General features: G+C 37.3%; 1 protein-coding gene across 2 annotated transcripts in view; it reads right to left on the reverse strand.

Moving 5' to 3' along the window:
* ZCCHC4 (zinc finger CCHC-type containing 4) overlaps positions 1 to 27,819 on the reverse strand; it is a 47,922-nt gene that overhangs the window by 14,858 nt on the left and 5,245 nt on the right. For both annotated transcript variants that reach the window (XM_007125548.4, XM_007125547.4), the window contains exons 4-7: positions 14,578 to 14,853; positions 13,971 to 14,051; positions 5,438 to 5,510; positions 1,096 to 1,246 (exon numbers count right to left, since the gene is read on the reverse strand). In XM_007125548.4, coding sequence (XP_007125610.2) covers positions 1,096 to 1,246; positions 5,438 to 5,510; positions 13,971 to 14,051; positions 14,578 to 14,853 — 581 coding nt within the window. The remainder of the gene's footprint in view (positions 1 to 1,095; positions 1,247 to 5,437; positions 5,511 to 13,970; positions 14,052 to 14,577; positions 14,854 to 27,819) is intronic.

Genomic DNA, 27,819 nt, shown 5'->3' on the forward strand with positions numbered 1-27,819 from the left:
TATGAACAATTTTATCCAAATTAATTTTGAGAGACAGGGGACATAGCTATTAATTACAGATCACCTGATACAGGCTAGTACAATGCTAGGTACTTTCTGTATGTTATCTCCTTAAATAACCCCTGGAGTTAGATGTTAATATAGTAAACTCATTTCACAGATGCAGAAACTGAAGCTGCAAAATTTAAGCAATTTGTTCAAATTCATGCAGCTAATAAGCAGCAGAATCAGTTCAAGCTCACAAAGCTTTTTATTGCTTTCCCAACAACAATGACTTTATCCACTCTGATAAGTACACTTCAGAACCAAAAATAAGTGGAATACTTAGCACTGTGAGTCATGTTTTAAATTTCATTTGCATCCCGTCCCCAAAGCACACTATTTATATAGCACAATTAATGGAGAAGCTTGATCACAAATTCCTGACACTCTTACATTTATCAACTTGCAGGTTGGAAACTGAAAAATGATTATACTGACTAATTAGATAATTACATAAAATACTTTGAAGTCCTAAGCCATTTTAAGCTGAATAGCCCCCAGTCATTAACCCAATTCTAGGGTTGGGTATCCATGTGACACTGATAACCACTGTTAGGCTACTGGACAGCCAACCTTCCCACACAAATCTTGGCACAGTTTAGAGCTGTGGACCAGGGGCTGGGTGCCCTCCTAGAGTTCTGGGCAAGACTTTTGGAAGGGGAAATGTAAGGTCTAAGAGGGCAGAGATAAGTGTCTGTCTTGTTCACCCTTCCATTCCCAGCACCTAAACAGTACCTGGAACATAGTGGCCATTCAGGAAATATTCACTGAAGAAATGCCAACAGTTCACTGCTATTCTTCATAATGTCCCCTTATGCCCACCAAAAACAAATACTTTACCTATGAGCCATTTTTAAAACACATGATTAGAATAATACGAAGTGTATCATGACGATAAAGTTATTATCAAATAAGCCTATTTTTTAAAAAAAGAAGAGAACGCAAGACATGTACATTTTATCAGTGCTCTGATTCACTGAGCTCTGCTAATATTTGACAGGAAGTATATACATAGATACATGTTTATTTTGCAGTAAGTAATAAATTACACACCTTGGCTTTGCCCTTCTTTCCACATAGCAATTAACTTCTTGAATGTAAGAGCCAGAGGTTCAACCAAGCCACCAAAAGGAGGATCTGTCACCATAATGACTCCTTCACCTTTATCTTTCTGTAAAAATGTTCTGCATACTTCAAGGGCAGCCTGGAACAAAGAGAAATTCATTTCTAAATTAGGACTAAAGGGAGGTACTTCATCCTATTGGGAGGAGAATGCATTAGGCTCAGTCTCACTCTTCGGACTGGACTTCACCCATCCTGCCACCCCAGAGTCCCTCAGTGACATCCTGAAGCCTCTCTCATTCAGCCCCCATAAGATTTTATCTTTGGGTTCCTTGATAAGTGGGTTTTTAAAATTGCAAATTCAAACAGCATCACTATCAGAGGACTACACATTCAAATGGTTAAATTAAAAAACTAAATTTAGTAACCTAAAAGAGAGAAACTCATTACCCATGAGGACTATCTAAAAGGCTAAATTCAATTCAACAGAAGCAAGGACTGTGCTAAACGCTGGAGACACAAAGATGAATAAGACATATTTTTTCCTGTCCGGTTTGTCCACCACCATAAGTTCAGGTTAATGAGAGCCAAATTACCAGTTAAACATGCACATGTTTTTGAGTGCCAGGTAAATGACAGGCATATTTGAACATGCAAAGTAAATAAATGAAAGCTCACAAATAAAGCTTATCCAGGCCATGAAACCATGCGATTAACACATTTTCCCAACAAGCTGATGTGTTTTTAGTGATTGCAAAGTTAACATTAAAAACTGTCTAGGATATTTATCACTTTTTTGCTTTGGGAGAAGTCAGTAAGAGACCTATAATATTAGCTCTAATCTACTGACTTTGTAGTTGCTTTCAAGTACTTATCTATAAAAGCAAATCAACACTTACAGTATACAAAATGGCAGAAGATTTGAAAGCTTAATGGCATTTAAACTTTAATAAACCTATATGTACTTTATAATAAAATATATATTGTTCTACTACCAAATCAACTTAGAAGACCCAACTGATGAAAGGAAAAAAATCACAACATCCTAATCCCTTTTCTCTAGTAAAGTCTTTATTTTTTATTTATTTATTTTTTTTGTGGTACGCAGGCCTCTCACTGTTGTGGCCTCTCCCTTTGCGGAGCACAGGCTCCGGACGCGCAGGCTCAGCGGCCATGGCTCACGGGCCCAGCCGCTCCGCGGCATGTGGGATCTTCCCGGACCGGGGCACGAACTCGTGTCCCCTGCATCGGCAGGCGGATTCTCAACCACTGTGCCACCAGGGAAGCCCTAGTAAAGTCTTTATTAACTTCCTCCTGAAAGTCCTACAGCAAAGGATGGTGTCAAGAAGGTTAATCATTTTTCAAGTGCTGCCTGGCACTTCCTTAACCTGCCTACACGAACAAGGACTAAAAGTACAGATGATGTTACTGAAAAACCTTCAAATTCCTTAGAGTAAATCAGCTATACTCCAATACAAATTTTAAAATAAATAAATTAATTAAAACCCCTTAGAGTTAAAAGTAGAAAAAAGAAAATAAGTAAGTGAACGAGGCCTGAACTCTTAACCAAATTAAAAAAGGAATTAAAGAATATCTTCCCAGGTAAGAATCAATGGTGGGATGTCCCGTCCTAGGTTGCTGAGGGTCCTAATGTTGACCACCTATGGGAAACAGACATTTGCTTATGCCACAAGGTTGACAATAACTTAACTCTGTTCTTCATCTCAGTCATCACTAAAAAAGTGCTCGGCATTTTAAATAGCCACCCTCTGTACACACTTTAACCACCTTACCAATAAGGTGTATGACATTTTTTACTACTCAAAGACTATATTATTTGCTATGAAAAAAATCCTGTGCAGAAAACTCCTACTTTTTAATCTCATGAACTGTGAAGAGCTTCTGTGCAGTGGCAGAGGCTTAGATCCTCAAAGGCACATGGTACCTCAAAGGCTTATATGCCTTCACAGACAGACACCTAGTAGACACTTAAATACTTTGGTGATTGATTAGTAGATGGTAATCTCTACTGAAAACCCTGACTCCGTAAGTAGGTAGAAAAAGGGGAGACAATAAAATCATTAAACAATAGTTTTCTGTAGGTCATTCTCTACAGTTGCAGTGCTATTTAGTGGCTGCTCCTAAAATATAGAGAAAGGAGAACCTGAGCTGGATGACTGTTTTCTTCTGTGAAACAGAACATGGAGCTCAGTCTTGGCAGCTTATTCCAACCGTTATTCTAGAAACTTGTAAGGTAATTCTATAAACTCTCAATTAAAGCTACATAGAATTTCCTAGAAAAGGCTACTTACATGTTACTTTCTTAAGATATATGAAATTGCTAGCCAACTCTTCGGTATTTAAATGTAATTTTACTCTTGTCTTTATTGTTCAAATTAAAAAGCAAAATCATGGTCCGGTATTAAAAACAAATAAACAAATACCTGACCCACTACTGCAGCATCAAGCAGTAATATGAACTCAGTTCCTTCCTCAGCTGTGTCACCAGTGCTGACAACCCCCCTGAGCTCAAAGCCCCACAGTTTCAAGAGACCACACTGGACACTTGCACGTCGATGCCGTGCCAGCCCCACAAACTCAACACTTCCAAACGTCACTTCCACACTTCCCTACTCTCTGTTTTGAAGAATGGAAGATGAATCCAGGTCATGGCCCCATGTCATCTTTGACTTCACCCCTGGTACACTTATCACCAAGTCTTTTTTTTTTTTAATTGAGGTATAATTGACATATAACATTATATTAGTTTCAGGTGTACACAGAGTAATTACACCAAGTCTTCTGGTTTTCATCTGTGAAATGCCTTCAGAATCCACTTCTTTCCTCTCTTTTCCCCACTGTCACTGTCCGAGGTGAGAAGCCCCTCTTCATCTACTGTCAAGCGATCTTTCAATTCCTCGTTCTCCTTCATGCTCATCTAATCAGTTCTCAAATTCTAGTGGTTATCAACCACACAAGCGCTTTGGGAAACAGTGAAGTCTAATTCTGTTATTTACTTCAATACTTGGTTTTCATAGCTTTTGTGGCTGAAAAATACGTATCCCCATGCTAAATGGATTCTGGTGGAAGGAGTACATCGCTGGCTATACTTACTAAATCTCATTTTTCAATGAGTCTCATTTTTTCAATCCCAACCAACAATTTAGAATCTATTTTCATTTCCTGAATGCTTAGTTTTTTAGTCTTGCTTGGTTTTCATTCTATCATTAGCTAATATCTTAAAGCACAATATATACTTAAATATGACTCACAATTCTTTAAAAATTGATATATACCCACCACATATATGTATGGATATGCTTCAAGTAGTCTTGATAATTTCAAACATTTTTGACCAACCTCCTGTCAGGTGTGATTATGTGGTTGGTTATAGATTTTTTTTTTTGTAATGGGACTGACAAAGAGCTCAAATTAGGAGTAGAAATATCAGCTCTGCTATGTTGTTTATTCACAATGATGTTATTAACATCATATTGAAAGAAGATTTTTTTAAACCACTCTCCCTTTTTTATAAGGTTATTTTTTTTAGAGTAGTTTTAGGTTTACACCAAAATTGAGAGGAAGGTATAACGATATCCCACATACCCCCTGCCCCACACATGGATAACCGCTCCCACTATCAACAGCACCCACCAGAGTGGGACATTTGTTAAAAGTGATGAACCTAAACTAACACATTATCACCCAGAGTTCATAGATTGGAGTTAACTCTTGACACTGTCTATTTTTTAAGGATTAGTTTAATAAAACCATAAATCCCCTTAACTGGGACATGAAATTTATCAGGAAGGCAGACAGCAAACAACTAACCACACAATTATTTAATTACAGGATCATAAATCTACAAAGGAGAACCTGACCTTGTCTGAGGGTCAGGGGAGGCTAAAGAAAGTAACTTGGAACAGGGTTCTGAAGGATGAGGTGATATTAACAAGGCAGAGAGTAGAAGGTGGAGGGAATAGCATGGGCAAAAGCCCCTGTGGTGGAAAGGCCAGTTTGAGATGAAGGTCATATGTCCTGAACACGAACAGCAAAGCAGGAACAGGGAGAGGACAGGCTGGAGAGTGGCAGGGGTCAGATCACAAAAAGCTACATGAGTCTTGGTGAGAAAGTGGCTCTTCACCCAAGAAGCAGTGAAAAGTCATGAAAGATGAATAACATGATCACCTCTAGGTTCTCAATACACACTCAGCGAATGAACAAAAATAAATATCAATAAATGGTAGAAAAGCCACCATTTGCTCTTGAGGGACCCTAGAAAAATAATGAAGGACATACAATAAAAGAAAGAGATAATTGTCATAATTCTTACCTTTCCATCAAAGAAGTGATGGTTAAACATGTTATAATGGCAAAAACTATCTTCCATATAAAACTGTGAATACCTGTAAGATAATTTGTTTATTACTGCAGTTACTTGTCTGGTCATAGTTATGCATAAATAAATAAATAAATGTAAACTAAATTTTAAAACTATGAAATCACACCTTTAATAAAATCAATTTCATCATCCTTTAGTTTTTTGAAATAAAGAATACTTTCCCAAAATCTCAAGAAGTCAGCAACAGTGGATGAATAACAAACTTAAATTATGGTCCCAAGTTTAATAAGCCAGTGGTGAAATTACAGAACACTCATATATAAAAAACACATATAATCTTCTGGTTCCTATGGACCAGAAGATTCTACATAAATAATCATGTTCCTGATAGATTATTACGCAACTTAAGCTTGAGATGGGCTGGCAATTAAAATACATCTCTCATAGTTAATAATTTTAAGGAAAATACTGAATCAACGTTTCTTCTCAACACCTGTTAATTATTTTCTTCCGTGGTTAACAAAAAAAGGTATTTAATACAGAGTTTTTCTTGTCTATTGTGAATTAGCTTAATAAAATATGCTTCTCAATATGTAAGAGAAAAGAAGTACACGCATTTCATATATACTGAATTAGTGCCAGGAAAGAGGATATTTATTTACTGATTGAATCATTTTATTCTTCTAACATACTACTTTAAAATGCAGTCAGTAATGAATGAGAGTACCAGCTTTGGGTATTAACATTTTATAAATTTTCTCTAATTTACTAGGCAAAATTCATACCACATTATGGCTTAAATTTGCATTTATCTGAGTTCTTACAAAACTGAGTTTTCTTTATTCCTTAATTTTATTTGTACTGCCTAGCTCTGTTTTTCCCATTTATGTCTATGGGCCTTAATCTCTTTCTTGCTGATTTCTGAGGGTTTTTTGTATAATATAGAAACCTCTTTTACCGCAGTAGGATTTTGAACTTCCACAGTTTTGTCATAAACAATTCACATATGAACCACACCATCATTCTACAGAATTCATAACCTAGTGGAAAGACTGAGAAAAAATCAGGGACACATCCTTACTTACACAGCTTCTTTAACCAAATCACGATAGCGGTGCTTCTTTGCTTCTACTACTACTCGCAGTTATTCATGACCGTCTATAACTGATCACCAACCATGCTGAGTATTTAATACAACGGACAAGCCTAGTTTATCCTCTTCCTATTACACTTAGGCTAAGAGTACAGCTGTACAGTCGGGTGGTCTGGTTTCAAACTCTGGGTCTCTCATTTATTAGCTGTGTAATCTTAGTAAGTTATTTAACCTATCTGAGCCCCCATTTCTTCATCTACAAAATAGGAAAATAGTTTCTATAATACCTCATAGGACTTGGTAAGAATAAATAAGATAATGTATGTAAAGTGCTGAATACAATGCCAGCTACAAAGCATATACTGAAATGTCAGGTATCATTATTTTAATAAATACCAGCTATAAAGATGTATGTCTCAGTGACTCTAATGTTAGGGAATTATGTTTATGCCCAATCAAAATATCTCCTCCTGTAATCTAAATCCATTTCCTGTTATTCTGTGGAGATGGAAGAACAGCTGTTCGCCATTCTCAGTACAATATCCCTTAATATCACTTAAGATACTGTTAGTACATCTGCTGATTTCATAAAACAAATTTGCAATGAAGAAATAAACAGAAGGTTTGAATAACTGAAAAATATTTAAACTATATACTGTAACCCAAGGAACATTCCAAAACACTGTGGGACAATGTAAATTACCATTAATAAACAAATGTCTTCCTCTTTAACCAAATCCCAAATAGCTGATAATATAGCTATACCAGTTACTTAATTTACACATATATATTAATACTAGTACAGCTGTGGATCAACCATCATTTGAGAGCTCTTCGCTCTTGCATTGCTTTGTGTGAGCAAGGGAAAATACAATCTCTTTTTAAATATATTTCTACCCCCCTCCATTTATTTTCATTGCTTCATGATGCAATAGTCATTTTTTAAAATTAAAAAAAATTTTTATTTACATAAAATTCAGCATAGCACACTCATCCAAAACTGTTCTGGGCAGCAGTGGGCAGAGCCAGAGAGAGAAAAAAGCCAAGATTTCAGCTCTAAGTTTCCATCAAACACAAACAAGGAAGCATAATTATTCATATTTTAAATTATGAAAAATCACTCAACATCACCCTCTTAGAATGAAATTGGCCACAAAGAATTATTCTCTCTATTGAATAAGGCAAACAAAACCAATCAGAAATGCATGCACTTGAAAACTGCTCAAAAGGACATTCATTTAATTTGGCCATTCATTCTCTTTAAATCAGTCAGTTACCAAGTATGAAACATGTTCTACACAAAGGAAATGTAATCAAGAGCTGAATAAAACTAGTTCATGAAATGAGACTAAGAAATACATTTTTTTGATACAACTTTATTTGGATGATAGTTTGCCAAACAGAGTTTCATATCTTTCATGCTAAAATTAGAGCATATAGAAATCCATCTTAGCAAATGTTAACTTCATATCTTAGACCCCCAGAAAAGGACATTTACCGCACATCTACATACAGCCCTGGAGTTGAGGCAGTTCTCTGCAGCCTTGCACAGACCTTACGTAGGGCAACAACAAGCCAAAGTCAAAGTGCCAGAAAGAACTATTCAGTACCACTTTATACCACAAAGGAATGTTTCCCTGATTTAACTGTGGTCCTTGTGAGAAATCTGAACCAACCCCACACTCTATCATAGTGTAAATACAGGCAACAGGCTGAGTTCATTCTGGCTACAAACATATGTCAATAAACCAGCTCTACCTTAGCACCCAATGTTGACCTTTTACAGAACTGACTCAGAAACAGAGTAGCTATCAAAGAAGCTATGCTAGGATACCACAGTACTATACCTTCAGCTTTTGTCTGCAACACACACACAGGGGTTTATAGACACAAAGAAAAAAAGCATCTGTATATTCCACAGGTTATAAAACAACTTTATCCACATCCCCTACTCCCTATTCTGACCAGGGGATTTGAACTACAGGCTCAAGAAAGGTAAAACTACAAGGCATGGCATTTAAGGCAAAAGAGTTAAAGGACCATATAAATCTTTCAAATTAAAAGTATATCAGGTAAGATGCAAAGAGTTCTGGAGAATGAGTACAACGATATGAATGTCCTTCACTTACTTAACAGTACTGAACTATACACTTAAAAAATGGTAAATTTTATATTTACTATGTGTACTTTATTGCAATTTTTTTAAAAACAAGTAAACAGGGCAGTAGCAATGAACAATAGATAATAAAATTTTTAAAAACAATTTATTTACAATAGCAACAAAAAGAAGTGTTTAGGAACAAATTTAACAAAAGAAGTACAAGTCCTGCACACTGAAAACTACAAAATATTGTTTAAAGAACTTAAAGAATATCTAAATAAATGGAAAGACATCTCATATTCATGAACCAGAACACTTAATATTAAGATGAAAATACTCCTCAAATTGATCTATAAATTCAATGCAATCCCTATAAAAAGGCCAGTTGGCTTTTTTGTAGAAAATGACAAGGTAATTCTAAAATTCATATAGAAGTGCAAGGAACCCACAATAGCCAAAACAATCTTGAAAGAGAATTAAGTTGAAAGACTCACACTTTCCAATTTCAAAACTCACTACAAAGCAACAATAATCAAGATTGTGTGGGACTGGCATAAGGACAGACATAGATCAATGGAATAGAATTTAGAGTCTACAAATAAATCCATACATTTATGGTCATTTGGTTTTCAATAAGGTTCCAAGACCATTCAATGGGAAAAGAATAATCATTTTAACAAATGGTACCAAGGCAACTGGATATCCACATGCAAAGAATAAAGTTAGACCCCTACCTCACACCATATATAAAAATTACTCAAAAGAAATCAATGACCTAAATGTAAGAGCTAAAATTAAAAACTCTTAGAAGAAAACAAGCATAAATATTCATGACTTTGGATTAGGCAATAGTTTCTTGGTATGACACCTAAAACACAAGCAACCAAAGAAAACAGAATGATTGGACTCCATCAAAAGTGAAAAAACATGGGCTTCCCTGGTGGCGCGGTGGTTGAGAGTCCGCCTGCCGATGCAGGGGACATGGGTTCGTGCCCCGGTTCGGGAAGATCCCACATGCCGCGGAGCGGCTGGGCCTGTGAGCCATGGCCGCTGAGCCTGCGCGTCCGGAGCCTGTGCTCCGCAACGGGAGAGGCCACAACAGTAAGAGGCCTGCATACCGCAAAAAAAAAAAAAAGTGAAAAAAAAAACAAAGAATGGGAGAAAATATCTACGAATCATATATCTGATAGGGGTCTAGTATCCAGAATATATTAAGAACTCTTTCAATTCAACAATAAGACAAATAACCAATTTTAAAAATGGGCAGGGCTTCCCTGGTGGCACAGTGGTTGGGAGTCCGCCTGCCGATGCAGGGGACAGGGGTCCATGCCCGGGTCCGGGAAGATCCCACATGCCACGGAGCAGCTGGGCCCGTGAGCCATGGCCGCTGAGCCTGCGCGTCCAGAGCCTGTGCTCCGCAACGAGAGAGGCCACAACAGTGAGAGGCCCGTGTACCGCAAAAAAAAAAAAAATGGGCAAAGGACTGAATAGACACTTCTCCAAAAAGATAAACAATTGGCCATAAGCACATGAAAAGATGCTCAACAACATTAGACACCAATAAAATTCAAAACAAACCACAATGAGACACTACTTCAAGACGACAGACAATAACAAGTGTTGACAAAGATGTGGAGAAATTGGAACTCTCATACATTGCTGTTGGGAAAGTAAAACAGTGCAGTCACCTTGGAAAACAGTTTGGGAGTCCCTCAAGAAGTTAAACATAGAATTACCACATGACCAAGCAATTCTACTCCTAGGTATATACCTGTTATGGCCTCGGTTGTGTCCCACCAACTAATTCATATGCTGAAGCACTGATCCCTCAGTCTCTCAAAAGGTAACTATATTTGGAGAGAGGGCCCTTAAAGAGGTAATTAAATTAATTTTTAAGCATTTATCCTTTAAAAATTTTTTTTAATTGAAATATGATTGATGTACAATGTTATGTTAGTTTCAGGTGTACTAAGAGGTGACTAAGTTAAAAGGAGGTCATTAGGGTGGGCCCCAATGCGTATGACCGGTGTCTTTATAAGAAGAGGAAATCTGGACACATAAAGAGATACCAGGGATGTGCACACACACAGGAAAGACCATGTGATGACACAGTTAGAAGGCAGCTATCTGCAAGCCAAGGAGAGAGATCTCAGAAGAAACCAAACCTGGGACTTCCCTGGTGGCGCAGTGGTTAACAATCCACCTGCCAATGCAGGGGACATGGGTTCGAGCCCTGGTCTGGGAAGATCCCACATGCCGCGGAGCAACTAAGCCCATGCACCACAACTACTGAGCCTGTGCTCTAGAGCTCACGAGCCACAACTACTGAGGCCGTGTGCCATAACTACTGAAGCCTGCATGCCTAGAGGCCGTGCTCTGCAACAAGTGAAGCCACCGCAATGAGAAGCCCACGCACCACAACGAAGAGTAGCCCCTGCTCTCCATAACTAGAGAAAGTCTGCGCACGGCAACGAAGACCCAACACAGCCAAAAATAAATAAATAAATAATAAAATAAATTAAAAAAAAAAAAAAAAAAAAGAAGAAACCGAAACCAAACCTACTGACACCCTGATCTTCGACTTCTAGCCTCCAAAACTGTGGGAAAATAAATTTCTATTGTTTAACCCACCCAGTCTGTGGTATTTTGTTATGGCAGCCCTAGCAAATTAATACAATACCCAAGAGAGATGCTGACAACTGACATATATTGACTTGAATAATTCAGTTGTGGACATCTTTTTTTTTTGTCTTTCCAGCACCTATATCTCCCCTTGTTTCAGTCAAACACCTATTTCCTATGGAGAACCCACTCCATAGCACCCTATCTGCCAGGCCACGGTGATGGTTCTGGAATGGCTATGTAACCCCAGGCAAGGTAGGCAGAGTACTCACTGGAGTTTTGCTGCTGGAGCTCTCGGGAAAGATTCTTTTTCTACTGGGCAGTTCAGCTGAGACTATGTACATTTAAAGCTGCTGCCCACCAAAGTCCTTGGCAGAATGAAGGAAGCTGTCTGCAGAATAAGGCCAGTACAGAGAGAAACACAGAATGAGAGGTAGAGCGAGAAAGACAGAGCTCTAAAAAATTATGTGAGGCCCAGGATCTCAATTGGACTGAAGCCTGTTATACCCTAGACTCCAGCAGTGTAAGCCAATACGTTCGCAGAGACATAAATGGATTTCTGGGACTCTAATGAAAGAAAGATTCCTGACTAATATGAATGCCTGACTCTAAATACATGAATAACATGGAAACCAGTTATTAATGCATTTGAAAACTGTTGTGGAACAAAGCAGGGGGATAGGTGGAAAAAGGGAAAGCTAGAAGGATGACAAGAGAGAAATATAGGCTATATAAGAAAGGCTTATATACACTTCCAAAAGCAAAGTTATTTCCAGAGGATAATTTAATTTTGGGGGCCAGACTGACTGGGTTTGAATCCTGAGCTGGACATTTATAAACTGTGACTTTGGTCAAGCTATTTAATTTCTTTGTACCTCAGTTTTCTATTCTGAGGAAACGGAGAATGTTAATAGAATCTACCCTATAGGGCTATTGTGAGGATCAAAGGATTTAGAATAGGGTTTGACACGTGACAAGTATTCACTTGTCAATAACTAATACTAGTTATTGTTAATATTGTTATTATAAGACCTCAAAAGTTAAATTTCTACCTTTAAAATAATACATTTATAATAAATATATAATTTATATATATTTATTTATTTATAATAAAATAATACATTTATAATAATTTAACAATAATACTTTAGGAAAGAAACATGGTAGTTAAAAAAGAAATTGAGATATTCATACAAACAATGGGATATTATACAGCCATAAAAGGAAGTACAGTTATAGGCTATGACATGGAGGAATTTTGAAAACATTATGCTAAAGTGAAAGGGGCCAGACATAAAGGTCACACATTGTATGACTCCAATTATATAAAACATCCAGAACAGACAAATTCATGGAGACAGAAAGCAGATTAATGGTTATTAGGGGAAGTAAGGAGTTTCTTTCCAGTGTGATTAAAAATGGTCTGGAATCATGGGTGATGGCTGCAAAACCTAGTGAATATACCAAAAACTGCTGAAATACACACTTTAAAATGGTAAATTTTAAGTGAATTATACCTCAATTTTAAAAAAGAATTTGAGTTTAAGAAGAAGTCCATATTATCACTTAAGGAATTCCATTTTCCCGAGGATTATTCACATCAAGCAGGTATTTGTAAAGTGTGTGCTAGCCCTGTTAATAAGGGATGAGGGTTACAGAAAGTGTGGGTTATTTCTGAGAGACATACGTGCTTATATTAGATAACCTAAAGTTGACTTGGAAATCTAAAGAAAAATAAATAACGAAAGCTGTACTTTTTATTGTGACTTTCTACACTTTAAAAATCTGTCTGCCTGTTTTTTGGGAGAAAAAGCATATGTAATTTCATAGAGAACCTGAGTAATAATACTAGAGAGAATCCAGCAAATGCTGGAATATTGGCCAAATAGACTCTATCAGATTAAATAAAAAAGAAACTCAAAGCCCAATTCCTTCAATACACTCAAGAACAAGTAAAATATACTAAGAACACAATGTCTTACAGACTCACCATGAACTCCTGGAAATCAAACAATTACAGAAACTAGGAAGAGTACTTCAAGTTTACAGAATCAGAGAGTCTGAAGATGGACACATTTGCCATCCCGTGTTGTAAATCAAACGTCTGTATCTTCTCAATTACCACCAGAGGAAGGACTCAAGATGTGGTCCACTGTCTCACCTGTTTGTTCCAACACATCAGGTGCCATTTAAATCTGACCCTCTCCCACAGAGCTTATCTGTTTGTTTATCCTCTGCCTCGGGACTTTTCTATTTCCTAGTTAGCACTCCCTTCACTTCAGGTCATGTCCAGTGAAAGACAGTATGCACATCATCCAGTAAAAATATTAAAATACATGTCTTATCACACTTAAAACATCATGATGAAACAAAATTCTGGAGGAAATTTGGAATTACCCTTGAAAAATAAGTATATCAGAAGAAATTTCACTCAATTGAAATGTATCTCTAAATTATAAGCCAAAGACAACTAGACATATTCACAGAGAAAATTTAGGAAGCACACCAGCAAAAGGAGAAATCTACCACCTCCCTGTTTGAAATATGGAAGATTACATGTTGAGTCTATATGACTAAAATGATACCTTATAACCAACCACTACTTCTAAATGTTAAGTAAAGGACTGTAATAGGATTAATAAGACAAAAACATTAAAAAGAAACAGAACATAATGAAGGAGAATAAATATTATACTTTGTAAACCTACCGAAAATCAATATCCAATAAAAGGCTTTTAACGTTAGACTTCTTGTCACCTGATGCTTTCAGCCTGATCAGCTCATGCAACCTAAAGCAATTAGTGAAAGCAAATTTAATAAGAAATTACAAATGCCATAGATAACAAGCAAACAAAAAAACCCATCAATGTTCTCCTGATATTTCTAATATTTCAGTGAAACACTGAAGAAAATTTGGCAAGTATAAGCAAGGTTTAAATTTCACAAATTTTTTTAAAACAGTGGATGGATCTCATCTGAAACAGAAAACTCTAAAATAATAAATAACTTAAGAATCAAATGAGAAAGAATCTCCTATCATATACCAGAAATCTATAAAGATTTCTCTCAAATGGAATAAAGATTACAAACTCCTCAGAAAGGGACCATGCTTTATACTTCCTTTGTATACTTGAAGCTTCATGTTGTAACCTGCACATAGTATTGGGCTGGACAAAAAGTTCATTTGGGTTTTCCATATCTTACGGAAAAACCTGAACGAACTTTTTGGCCAACCCAATAAATAACTACTTAATAAATTTTCTTACAGTTTAAATAGTGGTGATGGGAGAATGTTTAAAATAACATATAACATACCTTGGTGTCCCAACACACAGTACTCTTCTGAACCCAAGGGTAGAGAGTAGGTCTACCAAGAACAGACAGCTCCTATCAGCAAACAAATACTGGGCATTTGTCTTCTTGTTTTCCAATGGATAAAGGAGTTGACTGGGCCTTTTTAACTGGGTGATAGAAATATCACCCACTATCTGATGCTTGTGATGCTTTTCCTCATCATCTGGCAACAGCAACTGCTGACATCTTTGACAAAACTTTCTCTGAGACAAGGGCAACTCAATAAACTTCAAGTACCTTCAAGACACAACAAAACACAAAGGAATACATTTTAAGTTTGTTGCTTTAAAGACAATTGATTTTCGCCAGGTTTAACATGCAAAAAGTATTATTACTTCCTAAAGAGTACTGCGTGAAGAAGCAAAGGTACAAAACCATCTGTGGGATGTTGACTAGGATTTACGTCTGGCTGCATACCTACAAAGTGGAAAAGAATCAGCGATTTCTTAAAAATTGAGATGCTCCAATTTAGTCACTGGCTGAAGATCAATATCCATTTAAAATGTGAATATAATATATTATTCAAACAACTTAGTAGTAATGGAGACTACTATCACCTTTAAATTTATTGACAAATCCATGTGTTCTAACTTGGAGGTGTTAAACAGTCTGGCTCAGTAAGACAGTCATTTTCAAATGAGAAATTAAGATCATTCTTCAATTTCTTATGGCATACTTAGCAAGAAAAATTACCTCCTAAAAGAAAAAATGTTCCCATAAAGTTCCTCTATTCTTAGCAGTACTGATGGAGGCAGTTCTGAGAAGCTCACCCCCAAAGCAGCAAAACAATAATCAAAGCCTTAAAAAATACGATACCAGATAGCCTATTTGATCCCTTTCAAGTCATCTTTATATCTGATTTCAAAGTCACTACTTTGGGGTTTTTTCCCCTCTCTTTTCATTTTATTACTGATGATTAAAGAGAGAAGACAATCACAGTACATTTTTTAAACTGCTGATTTTGTATATGCAATCCAGCTAAGAAATCACAGTAAGATGGGACTTCCCTGGTGGCGCAGTGGTTAAGAATCTGCCTGCCAACGCAGGGGACATGGGTTCGAGCCCTGGTCCAGGAAGATCCCACATGCCGCGGAGCAACCAAGCCCATATGCCACAACTACTGAGCCTGTGCTCTAGAGCCCGTGAGCCACAACTACTGAGCCCGCGTGCCACAGCTACCGAAACCCATGTGCCTAGAGCCCCTGCTTCGCAACAAGAGAAGCCACCGCAATGAGAAGCCCGCACGCCACAACGAAGAGTAGCCCGCGCGCCATAACGAAGAGTAGCCCCAGCTCACCACAACTAGAGAAAGCCCACGCACAACAATGAAGACCCAAAGCAGCCAAAAATAAATAAATAAACAAATAAATTTTTAAAAATTTAAAAAAAGAAAGCAGAGTAAGAAAACGAAAGAAAAATAAGTAAGATTATCATGGCTCATAGAGGGTCAGAAATGTCTAGATCTAAGCATGTCAAATAGCGCACTAAAGGATTCTTAGAGTTTGAGAACAGTCATATGATTTCAGTTGAACTAAACTCTGAACTGCACTGTAAAAACTGTGAACTTAACATAGAATCAAAGTGGGTATTAAAACTTTCTGTATATAAGCACAGTTTCACTTCAAAGCACCCAAGGCAGTGAGAAATAGATATTCTGAATGGCGATAGCAAGAAATAAGCTCATCATGCTGGTAATTTAAATGTTTCCATTTCTATGATAACTGTTCTTTTGACAGCTTTATCTATGACTGGAAAGAAAAAGGAGCATGATATTAGAAGAAACTTGAATTAGAAGAAACTTTAATAGTAATTCAAAGTAAGAGTGTCAGTAGAGAAAAGGGCCCCTAAGACATGAGATGCAAGTGGAAGGAACCAGCACACTCCTTGGCAACAGACACACTGAATTCACTACTATTACCATTCATTAGTAGCTGTTCATTGTTGAAGACTTCCACATTCAGCCACGAAAAAGCAACAGAGACCAGATTTACCATCCTGGCCCTCAAAAAATTGATAAAATATATGAAACCACAGTTTTAAGATATTGGACAAAGGAAAAAAGTAGGAAAAAAAAGATATCGGACAACTGGCAGCCCAAACAGTGAACGCCAAGAGAAGGGAAGAGATGAGTGAGCAGTACAGCTGCTCAGTTTCCTGCCTGTGGAGAGCTGGCTGCACAGGATGGAGGCCCCAAACATAGCACAACAAGTTGATGAGGTAGAGTTGAGAAATCGTGGAGGCCAAGGCAGCTGGATCCACAAGGCAGAGCACTGGATGGTACGCATGGAGTACACGGAAGGCAGACAGCAGACACTGAGATAGTGCTCCAAGGCCTGCTGAGATTCCCCTCCAGTCTATGCTGAGCACTGATTAGCAGGTGCGTGAAAAGACTACCTACCGAGAGAGAGGACTGCTGGAAATGAGCAGGTAGAACCATCACCCAGGGCCCAGAGTGAGAAACCTCTGAATCCACAAGCATCAGGTAGGGTGCTCAGGACATACAGCCTCAGGAGTGGGAAGAAATCAGCCCTACCCCAAGGCTGCTCTGGTCCTCCAAAAGGCTTAAAGATAAGCCTTCAAAAGCAAGGAACTATAAAGGATCAGACAGTAAATATTTTGAGCTTGGCAGGCCATCCATTCTCTCTGTCATGACTATTCTATCGCTGTAGCATAATAGCAACCACAAACCCGAACAGAAATGAACAGGCATGGCCAGATTTGGCCTGCAGACTGTCGTTGGCCAACTCCTGCTCAAGAGTATCAAACATTAGCCAAGTAACTTAACTGTATCTTAAAACAAAGCTCAAAAATAGGTAAAGGAATAAAAAATATCCAGTATACAACAAGGTAAAAATCACACTGCCAGCATTGAATCAAATATAACCAGGTATGCAAAGAAACAAGAAAACATGACCCATGATTAGAGAAAAAAAAAATCAATCAATTCAAACCAACTCAGAAATGACAGAGATAATATAATCAGTAAGCAAAGACATTCAAGCCATTTTATTATAACTATATTCCATATGTTCAAGAAGGTAGAGGAAAGCATGACCCTAAGGAAAGCCATGGAAAATATAAAAAGACCCAAATCAAACCTATAAAGATTTTTTAATTGTCTGAAATGAAAAATACCCTTGATGTGACTAACAGCAGTTCAGACACTACAGAAAAAAAAAAAAAACATTGGTGTACTAGAAGGCACAGCCTTAGAAACTATCCAAAATGAAACAACAAAGGGCCTAAATACATGAAAATGGACCTCGGAAAGGAGGGAGGGGGAAGAAAAATTTTTGAAGAAATAATGGTTAAAATTTTCTACAATTACATTCAAAGATCAAAGAAGCTCAGTGAACCCCATGCACAAGAAATGAAGAAAACTATAAGATACATTATAATAAAATTATTTGAAGATCAGTTGATAAAGAGAAAAATCTTAAAAGAAACCAGAGGGAAAAAAGACACAGAAGAACAAAGATAAGAATGATACCAGATTTCTCACTGGAAATTAGAAAACAGTGGAACAATACCAATTCTGTACAAATTCTTCCAAAAAACAGAAAGGAGGGTATAATTCCCACTTCATTTCATTAGGCCAACATTACTCCAATACCAAAACCAGAAAAAAATTATAAGAAAACTAGACACCAATATACTTCATGAACACAAACTCAAAATTATTAACAAAACTTTAGTCAGTCAAAAACACATATATAAAGACGGTAATACATCATGACCAAGTGTAGTTGACCCCAGATATGCAAGGTTGCTTTAATGCTTGAATTCAATCAGTGCAATGCACCATATTAAAAATCAAAAAAAAAAAAATGATCTCATTAGATGCAGAAAAAAGCCCTTGACAAAAATCAAACATCCATTTGTGATAAAGAATCTCACAAAAGTAGGAATAGAAGGGGACTTCCATAACCTGATAAAGGGCATCTAAAAAAAACTTACAGCTAACACCACTGATGAAAGACTGAATGCATTCTTCCTGAGACTGGAATAAAGCAAGGATGTCTACGCTTACCATTTCTCCTCAGCACTGACCAGGGATTCTAGACACTTTGATAAGACAAGAAATAAAAGGCACAGATTAGAAAGGAAACATTAAAACTTCTTTACTCACAGACATGATCATGTATATAGAAAGTCCTAAGAAAATCTTCAAAAAAGCTGTTAAATAAGTAAGCTTATCAAGTATAAAAGATAATATACAAAATCAACTCTATTGTTACAGACTAGCAATAAACAACCAGAAACTGAAATCTGAAATATAACAATTTAAAATAGCATTAAAAATATAAAATATTTAGGAATAAATCTGACAAGAGACATATAACCCCAGTACACTGAAAATTACAAAATGTCATAGAGAAAAATTAAAGATGACTTAGTAACTGGAGAGATATACCATGGCTATGGATTATAAAACTCAGTATTATTATTATTATTTTTTAAATTTATTTATTTATTTATTTGGCTGTGTTGGGTCTTCATTTCTGTGTGAGGGCTTTCTCTAGCTGCGGTGAGTGGGGGCCACTCTTCAACGAGGTGCGCGGGCCTCTCACTGTCGCGGCCTCTCTTGCTGCGGAGCACAGACTCCAGACGCGCAGGCTCAGTAGCTGTGGTTCATGGGCCCAGCTGCTCTGCGGCATGTGGGATCTTCCCGGACCAGGGCTCGAACCCGTGTCCCCTGCATTGGCAGGCAGATTCTCAACCACTGCGGCAGCAGGGAAGCCCCTCAGTATTATTAAGATGTCAATTCTTTCCAACTTTATCTATAAATTCAACACAATTTCATTTAAAATCTCAGCAGGACGTTTTGCAGATACTGAAAAACTGATTTTAAAAGGTTCAAAAGCCTGACCCTATTTCATATCATATTTTAAAACTAAGCAAGGACTTCCCTCCCGGTCCACTGGTTAAGACTCCATGCTTCCAATGCAGGGGGCATGGGTTCAATCCCTGGTCAGAGAACTAAGATTCCACATGCCACGCAGCACAGCCAAAAAGGAAAAAAGAAAAAGAAAAACTAAGCCAAAATGGATCATAGACCTAAATCTAAGAGCTAAAACTATAAAACTTCTAGAAGAAAACATAAGAGAAAATAATGATTGGATTTGGCAAAGATTTCTTAAATAGGACTTAAAAAGCACAAAGTATTAAAAAAAACCCCAATAAATTGGAAATCAAAATTTTAAACTTTTCTTCAAAAGACACCCTTATCGTAAGCAACAAAAAAAAATAAATTGGACTTAATCAAAATTAAAAACTTTTGTGTTGCAAGGGATACCACCAAGAAAGTGGAAAGACAACCCAAGAACGAGAAAATGTTTGCAAATCGTGTATCTGGTAAAGGAACTGCATCCACAATACATAAGAATACTTACAACTCAACAATAAAAAGAATTAGACCAACTAAAAAATGGAAGTGAACAGACATTTCTCCAAAGACGATATACGAATAGCCAATAAGCACATGGAAAGATGTTCAACATCATTAGCAATCAAAGGAAATGCAAATCAAAACCACAATGTGATACTACATCACACTTAATATGATGACTATAATTTTAAAAATAATAATAAGTGTTGTGTAGAATGGGGAGAAACTGGAACCTCATAAATTGCTAGTGGGAATGTAAAATGATGCCGCTACTTTGGAAAACAGTTTGGTAAGGTTAAACACATTTATCATATGATCCAGCCATTCTACTCCTAGGTATTTACCTAAGAGAAATAAAAACATGAGTCCATACAAACCCTTATATACAAATGTTTGTAGCAGCTTTATTTGTAATAGGCAATAACTGGAGGCAACCTGAATGTCTACAAACAAGTGAAAATATATCCATACAACACAGTATTATTCAGGAATAAAAAGGAATAAACTAATGATACAAACACTTAAACATGGATGAACATCAAAAATATTGATACTAAGTAAAAGAAGCTAGACACACATCCCCTCAAAAAATACTATATACTGTATAATTCCTTTATATAAAATTCTAGAAAATGCAAACTAATCTATAGTGACAGAAAGCAGATCAGTGGTTATCTGCGGCCTTTGGGGATGGAGGAATATAGGACAATGGCAGAGGAGGAAACTTTTGGGGGTCCTAGATATGTTCATATTCTTAATTGTGGTGATGGTTTCATGAGTAGATGGTTTCACGTCAAAACTTATCAAACTGTAATTTTAAATACGTGCAACTTATTGTACATAAATTATTGTACTTCAGTAAAGCTGAAAAATTTGGGGAAAAAAATGTTAATTTTCCCCTAACAACCCACATTCCTCCAGGGTGCCCATACACCCCTGTTTGCCCAGGACAGTCCCAGTTTACATCTGCTGTCCTGGAGTTCCATCTAGTTAGTGCCCCCTTTTACTCTCAGAAAGTATTCTGGTTTGGATTAAAATTATATGGGTACCCTACCTATAACTTCTATAATATCGTAAAAATGAAATCAAATTCAAAAAGTGCTATACCAAAAAGAATAATTTCAATTAACTAAAAGAAAACTAAATTTTTAAAATACATGTTTTCATAGTGATATTAAAAATAAAAGAACAATGACCCTGATAAGCCAACTTTGTAAGCTGCTGGGGTACCGAATCATTATTCTGAAAACAGGCTGAAAACAAACAATAAGAGGGGAAGAATTAAACATTTATCTTGACTTCCCAGATGAACTGTAACACGGTTAAGTCAACAGTTGATGAAACAAAGTTCTTCTTTAAAGAATCGCAGCTAATAAATGCATAAGCGATGACAGGAATTTGTAAACCCTTATAACTCTAGGCAATGATCATCAATTACTGCTGAAATCATTAGAAGAAACAGTGACATAGAACTTTATAATGGATGGTATTGGTTGGCCTATACCTATATGACCTGAACACACAACCAATCTTATAACACACTAAGTGAACAGCCAGACATTATCTGCCTTTTGATGTGATATAAAAGGAAACAGACCACACAACTTACAGAAGAGTGTTGCTCCTGAAACTGAACTTGATTCTGGGGATGCCTCTACTTTCCAAGAAATACAGGGGATAGAATAAATGTTAGCTGACACTATAGGATGCAATCAACCAAATTCAGAATATGGAAATTTCTATCAGACAAGTGACTCTGTTTCTTCAATGAATAAAAGATTAAAGATATCAACCAATTGCCATGTGTAAAGCCTCTGTGGATCCTGATTTGAACAGACCAATTATAAACTGGCATTTATGAGGTAACCAGAGAAACGCTGAACACTAACTGCATGCTACGTAATATTAAAAAATTGTTGGGCTTCCCTGGTGGCGCAGTGGTTGAGAGTCCGCCTGCCGATGCAGGGGACACGGGTTCGTGCCCCGGTCCGGGAAGATCCCACATGCCGCGGAGCGGCTGGGCCCGTGAGGCATGGCCGCTGAGTGTGCGTGTCCGGAGCCTGTGCTCCGCAACGGGAGAGGCCACAACAGAGAGAGGCCCGTGTACCGCAAAAAAAAAAAAAAAAAGTTTATGTTTTAGGTATTTTAATAGTATCGTGATCATGTTTTTTTTAAAGGCCTTATCTCTTAAGATACATAGAGAAGTGTTTCCAGGTAGAACTATATAATGTCCAGATTGGAGGTCGGGGTAGAGGGTACAGGGGAAACAAAATTAGCCTCGTACTGATGACTGATGAAACTGGGTGTGGGTGCAGGAGGTTCTTAGTATACTGTTCTCTCTGCTCTTGTGTACGCTTGAAATTTTCCTAAATAAAAGGTATTAAGAAGTGCTTTAAAGGAAAGGGAAGAGTTAAACTCCAAGAAAACAAAGACAACTCCAGAAGATCACTAAGCAAGAACTGGGTTGTACTCAGCCCTAAAATCATGTGAGACTTGGTTTGTCATTCTTTGGCAATAGGGACATAATCTGGGAAATTTCTCAGAACTCAAGAACATGAGTTTCCAGTTTGAAAGGATTTACCTAACACCAAGCAAAATAAAATAAAACACACTTACATCAGATAGATCATCATGACATGTGACATCTCTAGGAATAAAAAGATTCTAAAAAACTGACAGAGGTCACACAGGTCACACATAAGAGATCAAGAATGAACTTGCTGAACTTGAACTTCTCAACAGCTATAATGAAGACAGAAGAAAATGGAGCACTGCCTTCCAAACCCTGAAGGAAAGATATTCCCAACCTAGAATTCTATCATCTGTATAGGTTATAAATCAAGTATCAACATAAAGGTATTTTCAGAAATGCAAGATCTCAAAATATTTACTTCCTTTTAAGCATTCAGGAAAAAGATCAAGTCAACTGCTGGGTGGTCAAAATCAAACTGGCCCCAGACATCTACAGTACCTACTTAACTCTAGAACAGTGCTCCGCAAAGAGGGCCATGCACTGGAGCTGGCCGCCAAATGTTTCCAGTTCCTGATGAGACAAAGACAGACATCCAGAGTACGTGCTTAGAAACTTTTATACCAATTAGACAGAGTACTTTTAGGTCTGTTCAATCTAGTAATAAAAAATGTGGGCGTGTATTTTGTATGTCTTCTCTTTTTTTCATTTTATTTTCTAGTTATTTATTTCTATTACATTTACAGAAGTATCTGATCCCAGTGGACTAGAAATAAAAATAAAAACATCAAACGAGCAAAAGACTGACCCTTTAACACAGATCATTTAAGAAGCACTGATCTGGAGGACATGAAGCAATCCTGCAAAGTCCCCAAGTAAAACATACACCCAAATAATTTTATACTTAAGTACCGTGTCATTCAAGAATAAAGGAGTTACACAGACATAAAAAACAAACTTATGGTTACCACAGGGGGAAGGTGGGTGGGGAGAGATAAATTAGAAGTTTGGGACTAGCAGATACATACTACTATATATAAAACAGAAACAACAAAGTCCTACTGTATCGCTGAGCCACATCTACTGAGCCTGCGCGTCTGGAGCCTGTGCTCGGCAACAAGAGAGGCCGCGATAGTGAGAGGCCCGTGCACCGCGATGAAGAGTAGCCTCCACTTGCCACAACTAGAGAACACCAAGCAAAATAAAATAAAACACACTTACATCAGATAGATCATCATGACATGTGACATCTCTAGGAATAAAAAGATTCTAAAAAACTGACAGAGGTCACACAGGTCACACATAAGAGATCAAGAATGAACTTGCTGAACTTGAACTTCTCAACAGCTATAATGAAGACAGAAGAAAATGGAGCACTGCCTTCCAAACCCTGAAGGAAAGATATTCCCAACCTAGAATTCTATCATCTGTATAGGTTATAAATCAAGTATCAACATAAAGGTATTTTCAGAAATGCAAGATCTCAAAATATTTACTTCCTTTTAAGCATTCAGGAAAAAGATCAAGTCAACTGCTGGGTGGTCAAAATCAAACTGGCCCCAGACATCTACAGTACCTACTTAACTCTAGAACAGTGCTCCGCAAAGAGGGCCATGCACTGGAGCTGGCCGCCAAATGTTTCCAGTTCCTGATGAGACAAAGACAGACATCCAGAGTACGTGCTTAGAAACTTTTATACCAATTAGACAGAGTACTTTTAGGTCTGTTCAATCTAGTAATAAAAAATGTGGGCGTGTATTTTGTATGTCTTCTCTTTTTTTCATTTTATTTTCTAGTTATTTATTTCTATTACATTTACAGAAGTATCTGATCCCAGTGGACTAGAAATAAAAATAAAAACATCAAACGAGCAAAAGACTGACCCTTTAACACAGATCATTTAAGAAGCACTGATCTGGAGGACATGAAGCAATCCTGCAAAGTCCCCAAGTAAAACATACACCCAAATAATTTTATACTTAAGTACCGTGTCATTCAAGAATAAAGGAGTTACACAGACATAAAAAACAAACTTATGGTTACCACAGGGGGAAGGTGGGTGGGGAGAGATAAATTAGAAGTTTGGGACTAGCAGATACATACTACTATATATAAAACAGAAACAACAAAGTCCTACTGTATCGCTGAGCCACATCTACTGAGCCTGCGCGTCTGGAGCCTGTGCTCGGCAACAAGAGAGGCCGCGATAGTGAGAGGCCCGTGCACCGCGATGAAGAGTAGCCTCCACTTGCCACAACTAGAGAAAGCCCTCGCACAGAAATGAAGACCCAACACAGCCAAAAATAAAAATATACATTAAAAAAAAAAAGTTACAAAGGCAACCATTAGAACAAAAATACAGAAGAAACACACATTTAAAAAGGAAAAACAAACACAGACCATAGAGTGAAAGAGCATAAAAAGAAGCAATAAAAACAGGAAGTATAAAAATAATATAACAAATCTAAGACCAAGCATAATATCTGTCATATCCACTATGAAAACGGGCTAAACCCACCCATTAAAAGAAAGCCTGGGGACTTCCCTGGTGGCACAGTGGTTAGGAATCCACCTGCCAATGCAGGGGACACAGGTTTGAGCCCTGGTCCGGGAAGACCCCACATGCCGTGGAGCAACTAAGCCCATGAGCCACAACTACTGAGCCTGCGCTCTAGAGCCCGCGAGCCACAACTACTGAGCCCGCGTGCCACAACTACCGAAGCCTGCACACCTAGAGTCCGCACTCCGCAACGAGAGAAGCCACCGCAATGAGAAGCCCACTCACCTCAACGAGGTAGCAGCAGTAGCCCCTGCTCGCCGCAATTAGAGAAAAGCCCACGCACAGCAACAAAGACCCAACGCAGCCAAAAATAAAACAAATAAATTAATTAAAAAAAAAAAAAAGAAAGCCTGTCAGATTGGATCACAAAGCAAAATCCAATCACTTCTAAGATGCAAACATTTTCACATTTTAGCATCTAGGATATTGAGACATGATTTATAACTGCCATCAGCCAGATTGTAGGTGGAGTGTCACTGCCATTATCCTATGACTCAGTCCCAAAACACAAAGTTATTGTACATGCACTCAGAGACCAAAACAGAGAAATGGAGCAGAAGCACACTTTTGATATTAGAGAAGTAAATACTTGTCACTGAATTAATGATGAAAACCATCAAGGGCTTTATAGGAAAAAGGAGAAAGGAAGCTCCCCAAATAGATGACGCTGTGCCAGCTTCTGCTACTCAAATATGGTCAAAAGCACTGCCTATCACACACCAAGTGAAGCCAACTGAAAGCAGCAGAAGCTGCCAAATCACCAGGAAGAGATGAAAGTTCAAAGCGAGGCTAGTGTGGCAATTCACTCACTACATGGGACTATCTTAAGGCACTAAGTTTAATTATTTTTAAATGAAGGAAAAAAAGAACAATGTTAAATGAACCTCCACTGATGTATTTTGTGCCTGGTCAAAACTGTCCTTCAGAAAGCTTTCATTGCTAGTTTATTAACCTTCTCTTGACAAAAGATCAACTGAGATCCTGTGCATATTTCTATTCAAAATTATATCATTATCATTCAACTGTATGGCTTTAAATGTAACATTCAGATACAAAGGGTTTTTCTTAAGTTTGGTAGGAAGAACTTGAGACTCTCAGTAACTAAGGATTACTCAGTGCTCCTTCCTCACTTGTACTTACTACACATACCCGGGGGCGGGGAGAAGAAATTCATTCTGCTGCATGGCTCAGCATGACTCACAAATTGCAGGCTAGCATTTTGAAATGTCATTTTTATTGATCTCCATTTGATGTTCCATTTGACTTTCTGGGAGTAGACAAATTATGTTTATGGCATTTCCCTAATAGCAGACCTTGAAAATCTGAGTTTAAATGAGCTCTGAAAAAAATATAACTGAATGAAATATCAACTAAACAAAACTATCGGGATGCACATAAATTAATGCTGATTTTAGCATTAAAATACATCTTCCCTAAGACTTCAGCAGTCACGATAAAGATGCCAACATACTACATAATAGAATAACACATTTCAAGGCATAACAGGCAGCTAAAAACTATAAGGAAAGTCAAGTCTCAGGCACAAAATGTAAATCTGTCAACTGAACACATATGAAATATAAAGCACGGTTGAAATTAGAAAAATGAATATCAAATCCTATTCTGTAGAACCTAGAAGTCTGTGCAGCACTGCCAGTTCCATAATAAAAATCAAGTAAAAAAGGTCAATTTATCTCAATAGCTACCATTATTCCTTTCTAATAATTTCAAAACTAAATCAGTCAATGAAAAGCTATTGTTATGTCACAGTAACAGATAAAAAGTTTGCTTTATAGAATAGGTATAATGTTTTAATGCATTTTAACACTTTCAAATATAGTAGTTATTTAATAAGATAACATAAATGAGTTGTATAAAGTTAAATTAGAAAACAATTATAATCTCAAGTAACAGTATGTCATCCTTACATCCATTTACACACAAGAATAATCTGCCAGTCTCAAGCTGAAGACACACTAAGAGAGTAAGTAATTAATAACATAGAAGAGGTAATTTAGTAAGCCTTTGGTTTTAAAAAGGCAAAATTTTTAATTTTGAGAAATGACTGATTTCAAACTTTTCACTCTTGTCGAAAGCATGTAAGAAAGCATAAGAGCATCAATTATAAAGTGATCCAGTGAAATCAATATCACATTTCAAAAGCGAAAACTTTTACCCATCCTCCAAAACCTGTTCGAATACTATATCCTTAAACTGAATTGATCAGCTAAGGCACAAGTTAGCTGTAAAGCTTCTGGCCTTCCAGAGTACTCAATCTTTTCTATGAATACTGTCAACACAAAATATTCTTCTTTTGCACTGTATTATGTTTAAATATATCTCAACTCCATTACTAGCATTTTAAGTTCTTTTTGAACCCTCAACAGAGAATGAAAAAAATGACTGGATGGACGGAATGGATGGAAGCTTGGACAACAAAATCTGAGGTTTTGGGTCACAGATGATTTAGGATGTTGAAAATAGCTTTATTAAGACATGCTTTCAAGAATCAGCACTAAATAACAAATGAAAGTATGGCCCCCAAGAAATAACCTTTTGAAAATTCTTTAATATTCCATAGTCTAGCCAGTGTTTTTAAATTCTAATTAACATGAAATGTGAATTTCAGGGCTTCCCTGGTGGCGCAGTGGTTGCGCGTCCGCCTGCCGATGCAGGGGAATCGGGTTCGCGCCCCGGTCTGGGAAGATCCCACATGCCACGGAGCGACTGGGCCCGTGAGCCATGGCCGCTGAGCCTGCGCGTCCGGAGCCTGTGCTCCGCAAC

The sequence above is a fragment of the Physeter macrocephalus genome, chromosome 7 (assembly GCF_002837175.3).
Source record: "Physeter macrocephalus isolate SW-GA chromosome 7, ASM283717v5, whole genome shotgun sequence".
Lineage (NCBI taxonomy): Eukaryota > Metazoa > Chordata > Mammalia > Artiodactyla > Physeteridae > Physeter > Physeter macrocephalus.